Source organism: Salminus brasiliensis, chromosome 5, assembly GCF_030463535.1.
Source record: "Salminus brasiliensis chromosome 5, fSalBra1.hap2, whole genome shotgun sequence".
In the NCBI taxonomy this organism is placed as follows: Eukaryota; Metazoa; Chordata; class Actinopteri; order Characiformes; family Bryconidae; genus Salminus; species Salminus brasiliensis.
The window spans coordinates 4,026,702-4,044,348 of record NC_132882.1 but is presented as its reverse complement, the minus strand read 5'-3'; the positions used below and the strand labels follow the sequence as shown (position 1 = coordinate 4,044,348).

The window sequence follows — 17,647 nt, the reverse complement described above, 5'->3', positions numbered from 1 at the left end:
CTAATGCTAAAGCTAAACCTGGCAAGCTAAAGCTAAACCTGGCAAGCTAATGCTAAAACTGAACCTGGCAAGCTAAAGCTAAAGCTGAATCTGGCAAGCTAAAGCTAAAGCTAAAGTTGAACCTGGCGAGCTAAGGCTAAGGCTAAGGCCCGTGGTGTTTGTGTACCCCGTCCCACCGGCACGCCGAGTACAACCCCCCTCCCCCCCTCAGTAGTTCTGAGCTATGAGTGTGGACCCACCTATGTGCTGGTATTTTGCTCTTCACTGGGTTCTGTGTTTGAACCCCGTGGTGTTTGTGACTGGTCATGAAAGTCAGAGGCGGTAAGGTGCTCACCGTGGTGTCCTCTGGTCTTCTGCGTGCAGCTGATCAGTGATGGCAGCGTGGTGTATGCTGAGGCGCTGTGGGATCATGTCACCATGGACGATCAGGAGCTGGGCTTCAAGGCAGGCGACGTCATCGAAGTAGTGGATGCCACCAACAAAGAGTGGTGGTGGGGTCGCATCCTGGACAGCGAGGGCTGGTTCCCAGCCAGCTTCGTCAGGGTGAGGAGCAGCTCCTACAGCTGATACTGCACATTTTCCATTTAGTCAACATGGGTGTAAATCTCTGTCCTGATGATTTAGGTTAGGGTTAGGTTTCAGGGTTGAGTCATGGTTAGGGTTAAGATTAGGGTCAGGTTTTAAGGTTGATTCAATGTTAGGATTAGGGTTAGGTTTTAGGGTTAGGTTTTAGGGTTGATTCAATGTTAGGGTTAGGGCTAGTTTTTAGGGTTGATTCAATGTTAGGATTAGGGTTAGGGTTAGGTTTTAGAATTGATTCAATGTTAGGATTAGGGTTAGGTTTTAGGGTTGATTCAATGTTAGGATTAGGGTTAGGGTCAGGTTTTAGAATTGATTCAATGTTAGGATTAGGGTTAGTGTTAAGTTTTATGGTTGATTCATGGTTAGGATTAGGGTTAGGTTTTAGGGTTGATTCAATGTTAGGATTAGGGTTAGGTTTTAGAATTGATTCAATGTTAGGATTAGGGTTAGGGTCAGGTTTTAGAATTGATTCAATGTTAGGATTAGGGTTAGGGCTAGTTTTTAGGGTTGATTCAATGTTAGGATTAGGGTTAGGTTTTAGGGTTTATTCATGGTTAGGATTAGGGTTAGGGCTAGTTTTTAGGGTTGATTCAATGTTAGAATTAGGGTTAGGTTTTAGGGTTGATTTAGAGTTACTGTAAGGATTAGGATTAGCGTTAGATTTTAGGGCCGATTCAATGTTAGGATTAGAATTAGGGATAGGGTCAGGTTTCAGGGTTGAATTAGGGTTAGGTTTTAGGATTGAATGAAGGTTAGGGTTGGGATTAGGGGGTATATATACAATATACATGTATCTCCATGTTTGCTATTGTTCATTTTTTTTACATAATTCATAATACATCTGATTGTTCTGTATGTTGTATCTGAATTTAATGATGAATGGACCAACAGAAATGCTCCAAAATGAAATAATTTTCCATTGATATCCATTGAACGTTAAGACAGGGTTTTCCTTCTCCTGCAAAGTTGGCAGTCTATACGTTTAAATTAATAATTTAATTATGAATATTATTGTTATGAAATGGACATATTCATCTCCTTGATGTAATAATTCATTAACCACCATCAACCATCTGTGTTTCAATGTAAAAAGAAAAAAAGAGAAAGGTGAACTGCTGGTTTGACCCCCTGCTGGTGTGTGTCTGCCCCCTCAGTTGCGTGTGAATCAGGATGAGCCCATGGAGGAGTACCTAGCCCAGCTGGAGGAGGCTCAGGAGGAGCACAGTGCCGATATGGCTCTGCTGTTGGGGCCTGGACTGCCCTGTAAGGAGCAGATGAGGACCAACGTCATCAACGAGATCATGAGCACGGAGAGGGATTACATTAAACACCTGAAGGACATCTGTGAGGTCAGTTTGATAAAGCTTGGACTAAGATTGGACTAAGATACACTATTCGTTGACCTCCAGCGAGGCCGTTACCATTAGGGGGGGTCAACAGGGGAACGCAGCTGGTCATGGTCTCCTTGGTTGAGTAATTGAGCAGAAGTGAGTGTAGATTGGAGAAGCTATACGGTCTGCTGGGGGGAAGTAAGCAAGCACCCTCCCAGTAGGTATATATTCACATACACTACATGTCCAAAAGTATCCAGACGCCCCTTGTAATGAGCGAATTCAGCTACTACAAGGTGCACCCACTGCTGACACAAGCCTTCAGCTGCATTAGTGGTGTTTAAATCATGGTCGGGCTCATAATGACAGCTTATGGGGCGGGTCAGGCTCAGGCAGAACGGGCTTGGGCTCGGGCTCGGGCTTGGGCAGGGTCAGGCTGGAGTTTTTGGGCCCGATCTAAGCTCTAATATACAGCTTTCATAATCTGCATATAAAAGCAGTGCCCAGTACACCAGTACACCAGCAGACCAGCTCAGCTCTGAAGCAGTTCCCTAATGTTCCCAATAGAAGACCCCTGTGGTATGAACTGACCCTCTGTGCTCCCTGCAGGGTTACATCAAACAGTGCCGGAAGCGCATGGACATGTTCACAGAGGAACAGCTGTGCACCATCTTCGGAAACATTGAGGATATCTACCGCTTCCAGAAGAAGTTTCTGAAATGTCTGGAGAAGAAGTTCAACAAGGATGAGCCCCATCTCAGTGAGATCGGCTCGTGCTTCTTAGAGCACGTAAGTAAAAAAAATTAAATGTGATTCTTACATGTTGATGAGCTTCCTGATGCTGCAGTCCTGGGCCATCGTTGGTGTAGGACCGTCTCTATCAGTTGTTGTGTTAGCAATTTATTCAAGTAATCAGAGCTTAAAAAAAACTGGTTAAATGGGTCTCCTCATTTTCTTATTGAAAATAAATAAATAAATAAATAAACAATAAAATAAAAAATAAATAATTAAAACAATTAATTATATACATATATACAGTATACATATATATATATATATATATATGTGTGTGTTTTTATTTTATTATATAAGTGTTTTCAATTTATTATAAAATATAAATAATATATATAATATAAAGTGCTTTCAGCTTTTTTGTTTAAATGAATTACTTAAATATACTAAAAATATAAAATTATCATCAAAACTCCTTGTTCATCATGGTGTGTTTAGGTTTACTGTGTGATCAGAGCATCCTGACTTGTTTTAGATGGTAAAAACCAAATCAATGAAAAAAGGGTTTATGAAAAACCTAAAACATTTTTTGTAAAAAATAAAAAATATATACAGAAAAATGTTACTATTGAAAAAAGTCACTATGATATATGAAACAATATACATGCAATATATCATAATCACAAATAGTAGAGAATTGTACACTACATGTCCAAACGTATCCAGACCCCCTAAAGTGACTTTAGCTGCTTTAACCCCTTTATAAAAAGTCTTATTGAGCACTTCTGTTATAAGAGAACAGCCCCACCAGTCTGTACAGAAGCCCCTGTAGGTCCAGAGTCATACACCTTAGTGATGTGCACAGCTTAAGTGGTTCCCACTTCCAGACAGTTAATAGGTTTTTGCTGTGTGGTCACTAGGGTGAAGTTGCTTTTGCTAAGTGGTTGCTAGGTAGTTTCTATGGTATTCCTGGTGGTTGATCTGATGTTGCTTTGTGTTTGCTAGGTGTTTGCTAAATGGTTGCTGTTGAAGTATCTGTAGTGGTTGATAATTGGTCACTATGGTGTCGCTATGTTGTTGTTTTGGTGTTGCTTTGGTTTGTTGTTATGGTATCCCATGTGGTTGAGATGGCGTTGCCAAGTGGGTTCTAAGGCACTTGCTATAAAGTTGCCTGGTGGTTGTAATGGTGTTGCTGTGTTGTTGCTTTGATTTTGCTTGGTGGTTGCCAAGGTATCCCAGGTTGTTGATATAATGTTGCTAAGTTGTTTATAAGTTGTTGTTTTGGTGTTGCTATGTGATGGCCATGGTGCTGCTAAGTGGTTTATAGGCAGCTGATATAAAGTTGGTAGGTGGTTGTAATGGTGTTGCAATGTGGTTGCTTCGGTTTTTCTAGGTGGATGCTATGGTATCCCAGGTGGATTATATAGTGTTGCTAATTGCTTTCTAGGTGGTTGCTATGGCATTGCTTTGTTGTTGGTAGGGAGTTGCTTCTGGACAGTTGCTGTGGTACCCTGGGTGGTTGTTGTAATGTTTCAGGTGGTTGCTGGTTGCTAAGTGTTGCCAAGTGGTTGCTCTGGCACTCTAGGTGTTGTTTGGGTGTTTCTAGTGTTTTTGGAAAAAAAACAAAAAGCTGTATACCAATCTGAATTGCACAAACAGGCCTGATAATAATAATAATAATAATAATAATAATCATAATAATAACGATGATGATGATAAAAGAATGAAAATAATACAATAATAATACAAGAGAATATAGTTAACCATAAATGCATAAATATATAAAATATTAAATACGACAGCATGTTCACAAATGGTTTTGTCCATCAGTTTGATCTTCGCAGCCTTACTTTGATGTCCATTAGTGACCACTGATATCAGCGTTCCTCTCTCTGCAGCAAACAGACTTTCAGATCTACTCAGAGTACTGCAACAACCACCCCAACGCCTGCGTCCAGCTCTCCAAGCTCATGAAGCTCAACAAGTACGTCTTCTTCTTCGAGGCGTGCCGCCTGCTCCAGAAGATGATCGACATCTCTCTAGATGGGTTCCTCCTGACCCCCGTCCAGAAAATCTGCAAATACCCTCTCCAGCTGGCCGAGTTACTGAAGTACACCAACCCTCAGCACAGGTACCCTAACCCGCATAAGCTCCAACTGTGCTCCCGGCAGGCTTAGTGATTAACTACACCTTCCAGACCCTGGACAAGGCTGTAGCACCCCGAACCCGATGCGCATAGGCAAGACGAAAATGTGAACTATGGGTGCATGAGTTGTTTGGGCCACCAGTGGGCAGAATCAGATTCTCCTTTCACCACCAACTTGCACAGCTTACTCCGGCATTATCGGCACTGTCTCAAATCACATCATACTCCCTACACAGTGCACTACTTAACAACACAAAAATCGTTCAACAGTGACGGCATGTTTAAATAGAGCTGTTTGACTGATTGCTGAATTTACATGACTGTAGATCAGACAGATCATGGACTGTCTGGGTGGAGGTGCTGCTATTTCACAACCTACAAAGTGCCCTACGCAGGGGAGAGGGAGTGATTTGAGACAGGGCCACTGCGGAAAGGGTTCGGAAGCTCACTATCACCAGATTTAAGCCACCATACCACGATAAGAGGTTTGTGGACAGCAGTGGAGAAGCAAGCAGTTAATTTAGACCAGAAGACCAAAGTATGACCAAGTACTGAAAGTACTAAATGTTCTAGACCAAGGCTGGCCAGCTTAATGTGCCATACCTGTTTAATGTTTACTGCTCAGTTATTTCGGTAGTGCTGATCTCCAGTAATCAACTGTCTTGTCCTGAGAGTTAGCTAGAACGGGATTTACTGAGCTGTAATGGTGTGTAATATAACAATGGAAATGTATTGATTTTTGCAGAGACTACAAAGATGTGGAGGCGGCCTTAAATGGGATGAAGAACGTGGCCAGACTGATTAATGAGAGGAAAAGGCGTCTGGAGAACGTAGATAAGATCGCCCAGTGGCAGAGCTCCATAGAGGACTGGGAGGTGGGTGATGATCAGGGTTACTGTACACACACACATATATATATATATATATATATATATATATATATATATATATATATATATATATGTTATAGACAATAAGATAAGATAATCCTTTATTAGTCCCACAGTGCAGAGATTCACAAATATATATATATATATATATATATATATATATATATATATATATATATATATATATGGTGCTATATAGCACCAATAAAGTCAAATATCACTTTTTTAGTACTATATATAATCTTTTTTGTTTAAATTAATTCCTTCCTGACTGGTCATTGATGGGTTTCTGTGGATGTTAAAACCCAAATCAATGAATAAATGGTGTATAAAATGAAATTTTCAATAATTTCTGATAAAAAATAATAAAAATTTCTAATTTCTACATTATTTTTATTAATAAAACAAACTACATGAACATTTTACTATTGAAAAAACTCAAACTCAATTAAAGAAAATACTTTTAACATGTCATAGTCACTATAGTCACAAATTGTAGAAATACACTACATGTCCAAAAGTATCCAGACCCCACTTCTAACAAGTGACCTTAGCTGCTTTAACTCCTTACACAGCTCCAATACCTTCAGGACGAGTTGCATATGTGGCAGAACTAATTGGCCAAAATTATTACCTGACCTCACTGATTCCCTCTATTGTTGAATGCAATCAAATCCTCACAGGCTGGTCCAACATCTGATCCAAAGCCTTGCCAGATACGTAAAGGCTGTTACTGCAGCAAAGATGGTCTAACTCACTATTGATGGCCTTGATTTCAGGAGAAACCCTGAAAGTGCATATGTCCACATACTTTTGGACTTTATTAGGCTATACTCATTAGCCCTGCACATCTGTGATGCTGTTTATAACACCAGGCCTGGTCTACCTCAGCATACACACCTGCACGTCCCGTTCTCTTTCATTTACACCCAGGTGTATTGTTGGATTTTACCTGCACCCTTGTCTCGTGCCTTTTCTATTGTCCTTGCTCTGTTGTCCCATGTTTTGACCTAATCTGCAGCAGAGACTTAGTCTAACAGTAAAATAGTAATACAATAAATAATACATTTCATATATCAGCTTAGTAGCTCTCATCCACAATACATTGGATGTGATTGACGCAGCTTCAGTTATAGTTTTCTGATTGTGTTAATAAGTGTGTGTGTGTGTGTGTGTTTTCTCAGGGAGAGGACATCCTCAGTAGGAGCTCAGATCTCATCTACTCTGGAGAACTGACAAAAATCTCACCTCCTCAAGCCAAGAGCCAACAGCGCATGTTTTTCCTCTTCAACCACCAGATGGTCTACTGTAAAAAGGTACGGCAGCATGGAAAGATGGATATTTGTGAAACACACGCATGCTTTTTAATACATTTTAGTTATAACTAGAGCTTTCTATACTATTCAAATGTAATTATATAGTTCAAAACCCTGATGCTGGCCTACAAAGCCACGACTGGACCAGCCAGCCCCTCCGTACTTGATTACGATGGTCAAAAGCCTGATCTGCACCAAGAGCCCTTCCAGCTTTGAGTACGGCACAGCTCGACCCGCCATGCCTTAAGATCTATGGTAGACAGGCTTCCAGATTTTTTCTGTCCTGCACCGAAGTGGTGGAACGAACTTCCCCTGGGTGTCCGAACGGCAGAGCGACCTATATAAATAAATATATATATAATAATTATATAAATAATTAAGATAATAAATAGTAATAAAAGCATTTTATTGTTATTTTGCTTTCCCACATATAAACCCACTGTTGTGTCCCTCCTCAGGATCTGCTGCGTAGGGACATACTGTACTATAAGGGGCGGGTGGACATGGACCAGATGGAGGTGCTGGATGTGGAGGATGGGAAGGATAAGGAGCTGAACGCGAGTGTGAAAAATGCACTGAAACTGCGCTCGCTCAGCGGAGATGAGGTTCACCTGCTCTGTGCCAAAAAACCTGAGCAGAAAGAGCGCTGGCTCCGAGCCTTCAGAGACGAGAGGGAGCAGGTGCAACATGACCGCGAGACAGGTGAGCTACCACACACACACACACGCCCTCGGCATTAAGCATAGTGCCAGTAGGCTCATGTTCCTATTCTATTGGCAGTACTTCTCCACAGGGACTAGACAAGCTGTGTATGTGTGTGAGTGCATTTGCACACCTGTGTCAGCAATGGGTGCAACTTAAAGTAGCTGAATGCATTCATTAGAATGGGTGTCCACAAACTTTTGGACATGTAGTGTAGCCTAATTATAAAAGCTAATTTCAGCCTCTTTTATGAACTTTAATATACTGATAATATCCTACACTGCCGTGACCTGTCCGATCTGCTGCTAAAGGGACTTCTGGAGGCACAAGTTGATCCTATGGCCTGACGACTGTTCCCTGCAGTTCCACTCTGCTTGAATTAAAACCCAAACGCCTGCTTTTGGCGCTGGTTCTTGGACTTTGTCACTGGCAGCAGTGCAGTGGATTTGTACGCTGATCCTCAAGATAAACAGGCACAAATCCATCTCTGGCGGAAAGTAGCGCCGTGTCAGCCTGCCAGTACCCAGGCTTGAAGAACAACACGGCCAGCCTGAGTCATAAAGTGCCTCTTTCTCAGAGCCATCTGGTCAGACCGGGTCTCGAATCAATGCATCAACCATTAAGAGCCGGTTCATATTTCACAGCTGAATTTACCCTGAGTTGTTTTCTCCCACTGTCACAAAGTAGCTTTAGCGAGAACCTGGAGCTCCAGAGAGCCCAAGTGAGCAAGCCAGAGGCAACAGAGAACCGCTCTCAGGTCTGGAGGAAGTGTCCCTGAAATGACCGTTCTGTTTCAGTGTATGATTGTTCTGAGTTGATAACACACGACATTGGCCACAACAAGTTTAGGAAAACACCCTGAAATCATCTGAGAACCTTTATTGATATTTTTAACCCTAATGCTAACCTTGCTCCCGAATCAACCCTAAATCCTAACCCTAATCTTAACCTTAGTCCTGATTCAACCCTAAATCCTAACCCTAACCCTAATCTTAACCGTAGTCCTAAACCAACTCTAAATTCTAACCCTAACCCTAGAATCAACCCTGAAACCTAACCCTAACCTCAAACTTAGTCCTGAATCAACCCTAAATCCTAACCATAACCCTAGAATCAATCCTAAAACCTAACCCTAACCTTAATTATAACCTTAGTCCTGAATCAACCCTAAATCCTAACCTTAACCCTAGAATCAATCCTAAAACCTACCCCTAACCTTAATTATAACCTTAGTCCTGAATCAACCCTAAATCCTAACCTTAACCTTAGTCCTGAATCAACCCTAAAATCTAACCCTATCCCTAATCTTAACCTTAGTCCTGATTCAACCCTAAATCCTAACCCTAACCCTAATCTTAACCGTAGTCCTAAACCAACCCTAAATTCTAACCCTAACCCTAGAATCAACCCTGAAACCTAACCCTAACCTCAAACTTAGTCCTGAATCAACCCTAAATCCTAACCATAACCCTAGAATCAATCCTAAAACCTAACCCTAACCTTAATTATAACCTTAGTCCTGAACCAACCTTAAATCCTAACCCTAATCTTAACCTTAGTCCTGAACCAACCCTAAATCCTAACCCTAACCTTAACCTTAGTCCTGAATCAATCATACATCCTAACCCTAATCCTAGAATCAACCCTAAATCCTAACCCTAACCCTAGAATCAACCCTAAAACCCAACCCTAACCTTAATTATAACCTTAGTCCTGAATCGACCCTAAATCCTAACCTTAACCTTAACCTTAGTCCTGAATCAACCCTAAATCCTAACCTTAACCTTAACCTTAGTCCTGAATCAACCCTAAAATCTAACCCTATCCCTAATCTTAACCTTAGCCCTGAATCAACCCTAAAATCTAACCCTATCCCTAATCTTAACCTTAGCCCTGAATCAACCCTAAATCCTAACCCTACCCCTAACCTTAACCTTAACCTTAGTCCTGAATCAACCCTAAATCCTAACCTTAACCTTAACCTTAGTCCTGAATCAACCCTAAAATCTAACCCTATCCCTAATCTTAACCTTAGCCCTGAATCAACCCTAACCCAAACCTTAACCTTAGTCCTGAACCAACCCTAAATCCTAACCCTAACCTTAACCTTAGTCCTGAATCAATCATAAATCCTAACCCTAACCCTAGAATCAACCCTAAAACCCAATCCTAACCTTAATTATAACCTTAGTCCTGAATCGACCCTAAATCCTAACCTTAATTATAACCTTAGTCCTGAATCGACCCTAAATCCTAACCTTAACCTTAACCTTAGCCCTGAACCAACCCTAAATCCTAACCCTACCCCTAACCTTAACCTTAACCTTAGTCCTGAATCAACCCTAAATCCTAACCCTAATCTTAACCTTAGCCCTGAACCAACCCTAAATCCTAATCTTAACCCTAACCTTAACCTTAGTCCTGAATCAACCCTAAATCCTAACCCTAATCTTAACCTTAGCCCTGAACCAACCCTAAATCCTAACCCTAATCTTAACCTTAGCCCTGAACCAACCCTAAATCCTAACCCTAACCCAAACCTTAACCTTAGTCCTGAATCGACCCTAAATCCTAACCCTAATCTTAACCTTAGTCCTGAACCAACCCTAAATCCTAACCCTAACCTTAACCTTAACCTTAGTCCTGAACCAACCCTAAATCCTAACCCTACCCCTAACCTTAACCTTAGTCCTGAACCAACCCTAAATCCTAACCCTACCCCTAACCTTAACCTTAGTCCTGAACCAACCCTAAATCATAACCCTACCCCTAACCTTAACCTTAGTCCTGAACCAACCCTAAATCCTAACCCTACCCCTAACCTTAACCTTAGTCCTGAACCAACCCTAAATCCTAACCTTAACCTTAACCTTAGCCCTGAACCAACCCTAAATCCTAACCCTACCCCTAACCTTAACCTTAACCTTAGTCCTGAATCAACCCTAAATCCTAACCCTAATCTTAACCTTAGCCCTGAACCAACCCTAAATCCTAATCTTAACCCTAACCTTAACCTTAGTCCTGAATCAACCCTAAATCCTAACCCTAATCTTAACCTTAGCCCTGAACCAACCCTAAATCCTAACCCTAATCTTAACCTTAGCCCTGAACCAACCCTAAATCCTAACCCTAACCCAAACCTTAACCTTAGTCCTGAATCGACCCTAAATCCTAACCCTAATCTTAACCTTAGTCCTGAACCAACCCTAAATCCTAACCCTAACCTTAACCTTAACCTTAGTCCTGAACCAACCCTAAATCCTAACCCTACCCCTAACCTTAACCTTAGTCCTGAACCAACCCTAAATCCTAACCCTACCCCTAACCTTAACCTTAGTCCTGAACCAACCCTAAATCATAACCCTACCCCTAACCTTAACCTTAGTCCTGAACCAACCCTAAATCATAACCCTACCCCTAACCATGCTACAGCACCCCTGGAGCAGAGCACCATGCTTATGGCCCATGAGTGGCAGCTTAACTGGTATCAGGACAGTGAGGGGAGAACTGGGTCATGATCCATACACTCAAGCAAATTGCAGCAGAAGATCATTCAGAGCATCCCTGTGTGTCCCTGCAGGTTTTTCCATCACTGAGGTCCAGAAGAAACAGGCCATGCTGAACGCCTGCAAAAGCCATCCGGCTGGGAAGCCCAAAGGTCAGAGCCGTCCGCTGCTGCATGTTCTACTATAGCGAGATAGATCTACTATAGATCCCGTTCCACCGCCGGTAGAGAAAAGGCGGTTGTGACATGGATGGAACTTTGAATGATGGCTGCAGTAGAACCTCAGAACTTTAGAGGAACCTTAGAGGTTCAGTCAAATTACACATGTAAAGCTGTCAGATGGTGAAGTTATAGGTTCAGTTAATAAAAATAATAATTAGCTGCACCTTTAATCCACTGTAACACCAAAAAGAACATAACCTGTCCAAAAATGTGTAGACACCTGCTCCTCCAGTGTTTCTTCTGAAATCAGAACCTGGTACTGATGTTGGATGGTTAGTCCTGCCACTCCAGCTCATTCCAAAGATATTGATTGAATGGAGCTCCATCACTCCAGAGAGCCCAGCTCCACTGCTTGTTTGTTTGGGGAGCTTTATACCCTCCAGGATTTCCTCTAGGATTTGATTGCATTCAGCCTCACAAAAGCATCAGTGAGTTTCGGTTCTGATGTTGGATGTACATCTCCACAGACCAAAGCTTGTGGAGCTTCATATCCTCTAGAACTTTCTCTAGGATTTGATTGCATTCAGCCTCACAAGAGTCAATGAGTTTTAGTTCTGATGTTGGATGATTGATGTTCTGATGTTCTGCCACTCCAGCACATTCCCAAGGTTTTGATTGGATGGAGCTCAATTGCTCCACATCCCATATCTGGGGGGGGTTTATACCCCTCTAGCCCATGCTTGACATCAGGCATAGTGACCTCAGGCTCATGTACAGCTCCTGTAGAGCACCCCGTTCCATTGGATAATTCTTTTTTTAATGGGTGCACCTAAAAGTAGCTGAACGAGGAAGGGGGCTCAACACTTTTAGATGGTAGTGTAGGTGGGTATCGCAGCCTCATTTTGATTGGACTGGTTGCTACGCCCCTAATTCACTCAACTTGTCTTTGCTTGTGTCCCTGCAGCAGTGACCAGACCCTACTACGACTTCCTGCTGCGCCAGAAACACCCCACACTGCCTACCAGCCTGCCCCAGCAGCAAGTCTTCATGCTGGCCGAACCCAAACGCAAAAGCTCCAACTTCTGGCACAACATCGGCAGACTGACGCCTTTCAAGAAGTGAGCGCCGGAGAGCGAGAGAGAGCGCCAATCAAAAAAGACAGAGAGAGAGAACTCTCAGCTTGTGCCTGAACTTACTTGCCCTTAAATCCTCATTCAGTTATTGTTGTTATTGTTATTATTATTATTATATATTTTGCATTACTTTCAGTTGTCATTGTTGTACTTACACAGATCTGTCATACTGATGAAAATATGATGTTCCTGTTGAGTTCTTGGAGAAAGCACTTTATAAGGTGGTTACAATCAGACTTGGTGACAGTCCCCTCGCACCCCCCTGCCAACCTCCCCTCCCTCCCAGGACAGTGTGAATATTTTTGTGCGGTGGGGGACGACGGGGGACTTTCCAGAGGACTGTAGCTCTTCTACACTAACGCTACTAACTTCAATTTGGTCTGCTCGCGTCGACAAATGCCAACTGTACACAGTGCCAGACGAGTCCGCTTTTGTACTTAAGTTCGTTCACTGTCTGCCATGGAAAAGGTGGAGGAGGAGTTATCACAGGTTTTATTGGGACACGTCCTGATTGGAGGACCCAGGAGATTTTTTAACCATTGTACAACAGGACTACATGTTTCATGGGGCGAGACTTCCCATTGTTTTAATGAAAAGTCTGAGGAACCCAAAGATGTTGCTTCAAGCTATTTCAGCTACATTTTGTTAATATGTACAAAATCCATAAGCCTCTTAAATGGATCTTACCTGGTTTCTCTCCGTGTTCCTTTAGCCTTATCCCTTTGCCCTGTACAAATGAGTATGGAATTAACTTCTTTTTGGAAGTGCCATCTGAAGTGTGTCTTGGAATTATTTCTTCGCAGCCATCACCAGAAGTTCAACAAAACAAAACACACAGGGCCCTCTCTTACACCCTGCGCAAGGCTAGTCACGATGCTCGTTGTTATCTTACACCCCACCAACAGTCTATTTTCATGCTTTCCTTCTCCGTCGTTTAATCAGCAGCGCTGCTTGTGAATATCTCTACGCTGATGGGCGCGGTGGTCTCGAAATGAGGGGTGTTCAGGTCAGTTTCTGGAGTATTTCTGTGTATCTCGGCAGCGGAAACACAGCAGGAGCTCCACTGACTGAAATCAACATTCGTCTACAGTCAGACGATCGTTGCTATCTTGGCAATGAATTGTCAACACAGGCGCGTGCAGCCCGACGCTCGTACTGTGCACCATGCAGCTTGATTTAGGCTTTACGCTTTACACCACTGAAATAGCAACCCGCCAAGGTCAGTATGACCGCACCTGGCTCTTAAAGGGGGCGGCAGGAGACACACTGATTGATTTATTACTGTACATCACGCCCAAAACAAAACAGTTCTCGACATGACTTTTGAGCGTTTCAAGCCGAGCAAGGCGAACTTTTCCCATCGTTACGATAGCAAAGACACGCCCCCTAAATCAAGCTGCATGGTGCACAGTTGACGGCTCCCCAAAAGATTGTTAAAATAGGGCCCAAGTGTTTTGGTGTAAAAGTGCACGTGGTTTAGAGTTGGTTGGTTTAATGTTAAACACTCAGATGTTCAGATGTGTTTATGTTTTAATGCCTCTAAAAGCTCCACCATGGTTTGAAATCACTGTTGCCAATTATTTAAAAACAGTATATATAAAAAGTAAATATATAAAATCCATTTAATTCAGTGTTTTTAAAATCCCTGAGAAATCATCAAAATCAACATCAAAATATGAAGATATAGATAAATGAAGTTCTAATGATATTAATATCCAGAATATAACTAATTATATTAATATAAAGTATATAACATTAATGTCAAGTTATTATAAAATAAAATCTACAATGATGTTCTAACAAAATATTTAAAATCAATTTATAAAAATGTTAATATCCACAGTGAAATTGTAATAACATAATATAATGAAGTTCTGATAACATTAATATTCAAAATAAGGGTCCAATAACATAAATATCCAGGGTGAAGTTCTAACTTATTTCACATTAATTTCCAGGATAAACCATGTTTGAAAAGTGATCAAATCTTATGGTAAGTAATTATGACACATAAATGATTGTAAATAGATAATCTATGTATATTGTTTACAATATCTAATAACTCATAGTCCATAAAATATTGAATCTGTTATTATATAGTTTATAATTCATTAATCCATATTGTATAAAATATTACACTATATGTAAAAAAGGACAAATAAAAAATATCATAATTCCTTCCAAACCTTTGAACAGTAGTGTACTATGTATCTAAAAGTATTGATGAAAGTTGGCATTTTGAGTTAAAACGCTTTATTAATATTGAAGTACGTCACAAAAGGCAGTGCTCGGCACTACTGCACAACGTCTTAGTCACAACAAATGGTTTAAAACAGTCAGAGAAACACAAAAGAACACAGTCAGAAGAACAGTCAGAGGAACACAGTCAGAAGAATAGTCAGAGGAACAGTCAGAGGTACACAGTCAGAAGAACAGTCAGAGGAACACAGTCAGAGGAACAGTCAGAGGAACAGTCAGAGTAACACTCAGAAGAACAGTCAGAGAACCACAGTCAGAGGAACACAAAAGAACACAGTCAGAGGAACACAGTCAGAAGAACAGTCAGAGGAACACAGTCAGAAGAACAGTCAGAGAAACACAGTCAGAAGAACAGTCAGAGGAACACAGTCAGAAGAATAGTCAGAGGAACAGTCAGAGGTACACAGTCAGAGTAACACTCAGAAGAACAGTCAGAGAACCACAGTCAGAGGAACACAAAAGAACACAGTCAGACGAACAGTCAGAGGAACACAGTCAGAAGAACAGTCAGAGGAACACAGTCAGAAGAACAGTCAGATGAACAAAAAAGAGAATAGTCAGAGGAACAGTCAGAAGGCAATGTGGCATGACCCCAGTCACCCCAGCTGTGCTTAAACCAGCCAGGGTTTATATACTGCAGACAGTGAATTTCAGCACTTTCTACAACAATGTGTGTGTGTGTGTGTGTGTGTGTGGGTGTGCGTGGGTGTGTGTGTGTGTGGGTGTGTGTGTGTGTGTGGGTGTGTGTGTGTGTGCGTGGGTGTGTGTGTGTGGGTGGGTGTGTGTGTGCGTGGGTGTGTGTGTGGTACTGACTGTCAATCGTTCATTTTTCTCATGGAACATGAGCTGCCTTCAACACCTCCCACGTCCCAGAAGCCCAGCAGGCGTCAGTTCTTCTCAGTTCTTCTGTTCTGCTCACTGATCATGCACCGACAGACAGAGCGACAAATACCTGCACCGCCGGGACGCCCTCCTCATCTGCTTCATGAATATTCAGGCGGCGCTGCTCAGGCGCTGCTCAGGCGCTGCTTTGTTTGTTGTGACAGAGGTGCTACTTTGAGTTGCCGCTGATGAGGATCAGTCAGGCAATCTGGAGAAACACATGGAAAGTAGGTTACCATGACTCGCATGACAGCCCTCGTCTCCACTGGCCTTTTAATGCTGTTTGCAAGCTCCAGGCACTTTCTGCCAAAATCCCCATGCCGGTTACTCACATCTCTGTGCAAAGGGATGTAACGGTACATGGATGGACGCTGTGATGCTGTACAACGTGGGAGAATATGGTGGCGTTGATACTTTTGACCACAGGAAAGAGGCCTCGTAACTGTGGCATTTCCCGGAGCTCAAACTCGGCGAGTGAGAAAGCTAAAGGCAAGATCGGGAGAGAGAGCACTGTGCTAGGCTAAACGCTAACCTCAGCTGACCTTTTCAAACTCTTCAGCTAGCAAACCACTAGCACACACCGCTGGGAGGACTGCAAGAGGACAGCAGCGCAATCCGACAAGACGTAATTACAGCGTTTTAGTCAATAACTTTAAGGAAAATCAGAATAACAGGGTGGTAAACAGGGTTGTAAAACCATATTAGAGCTTTACCTTTCCTTTACCCCACACTTACTACCCTGCTGAAAATAACAGCATGACCAGCTCAAGCTGGTTAAGCTGGTTGGGTTTGATGGTTTAGGTGGTCTACAAGCATGATCAACATGACCAAGCTAGACTAAAACAATATGACCAGCATGACCAGCATGGGAAAGTAAAACCAGTATAATCAAATGCAACACATGCTTTGCTGGTCAAGAGATGGTTACCCAGCTAGCTTACCAGTATACCAGTATGTTTTCGCCTGGATGACCAGCTTTTCGACCACCTTGACCACTTGCACTGAGCAGTGTTCTCTGGAATGATGGATGGTGGATGCAATCAAATCCTCACAGCAATGCTATGCTCCAAAATCTAGAAGAAAGTCTTTTTAATCCCCTTGATTTTGCAATATGCGATGATTAAGTGTCCCAATACTTTTGTCCACAGGGAATGGAAACACAATTACTGTCCAATGCTGCAGGATTCCTAGTGTAACATCTCATCTCTGGCTAAACGGTTCCATAGTCTGCTCTCTCAGAGGCGAAGGCTGAGATTTTTAGCCTCAGAAGCAGTCACATTCTGCCCCCTGCTGGTGCACGCAATCATTACCCTCATCTGTTGTCTTCAGTGGGACAGGTTTTGGCACTGGAGGCACTTTGGAGATAATGGTGAAGTCAAACCAAGTGGTCTTATTGCAATTCCTCAGTAAAGCTGGTGGACACTGTAAGGCCTCAACACAGGGTCGCAACAGCAGCAGGAACAGTCATCAGCTCTGCAGTGAAGGTTAGGTGGTGTGTGGTCCCAGTCGTGGAAGTTGGAGAGGGTCTAGGTTAGTCCAGGTGTTTTCTGAGATGCGGCAGTATGTTCAGTAATTGACCGCTTCAGAGCGGTGAGACGTCTGGTGGTGGAACAGATGCTCTGGTACCTCCTGGCAGGAGCTGGCAGATGCCAGTGCCGCCAGCTTCACGATGGGAGTGATCCGAGGAGAGAGAGCATCAGCAGCCGGAGCCTGAGAGAGCACAATGGCCATTCAACCTTGCGACCCTCAGGCCATAGTGTCAGCCACGTAGTCTGCTGAGCCTCTCTGAGCCACTTCTCGATCTTTTTAAGAGTTTGTATTTATTTATTGGGTGAAAATAATTGTGAGTTGCTGTTGCTGTTGCTGTTGCTGTTGCTGTTGCGGTTGCTGTTGCTGAGTACAACCAAATTTGAGTAGTCACACTGCAGCTGCAACATTGTCTTTCTGGTTTCGGAAACGAAAGGCCCAGTTTATTCTGGCAGGACCAAGGAGGATGCTTCAACCTCA

The 17,647-nt window shown here is 42.5% G+C and overlaps 1 protein-coding gene across 4 annotated transcripts in view; it reads left to right on the top strand.

The window, feature by feature from the left end:
* Positions 1 to 13,269, top strand: part of LOC140555919 (rho guanine nucleotide exchange factor 4-like) — a 90,997-nt gene extending 77,728 nt beyond the window's left edge. For all 4 annotated transcript variants that reach the window (XM_072679267.1, XM_072679268.1, XM_072679269.1 and 1 more), the window contains 9 exons: positions 364 to 543; positions 1,737 to 1,931; positions 2,523 to 2,702; positions 4,544 to 4,776; positions 5,537 to 5,666; positions 6,866 to 6,997; positions 7,456 to 7,699; positions 11,280 to 11,357; positions 12,331 to 13,269. In XM_072679267.1, coding sequence (XP_072535368.1) covers positions 364 to 543; positions 1,737 to 1,931; positions 2,523 to 2,702; positions 4,544 to 4,776; positions 5,537 to 5,666; positions 6,866 to 6,997; positions 7,456 to 7,699; positions 11,280 to 11,357; positions 12,331 to 12,488 — 1,530 coding nt within the window. In that variant the 3' untranslated portion in view covers positions 12,489 to 13,269. The remainder of the gene's footprint in view (positions 1 to 363; positions 544 to 1,736; positions 1,932 to 2,522; positions 2,703 to 4,543; positions 4,777 to 5,536; positions 5,667 to 6,865; positions 6,998 to 7,455; positions 7,700 to 11,279; positions 11,358 to 12,330) is intronic.
* Positions 13,270 to 17,647: the final 4,378 nt, after the last annotated feature.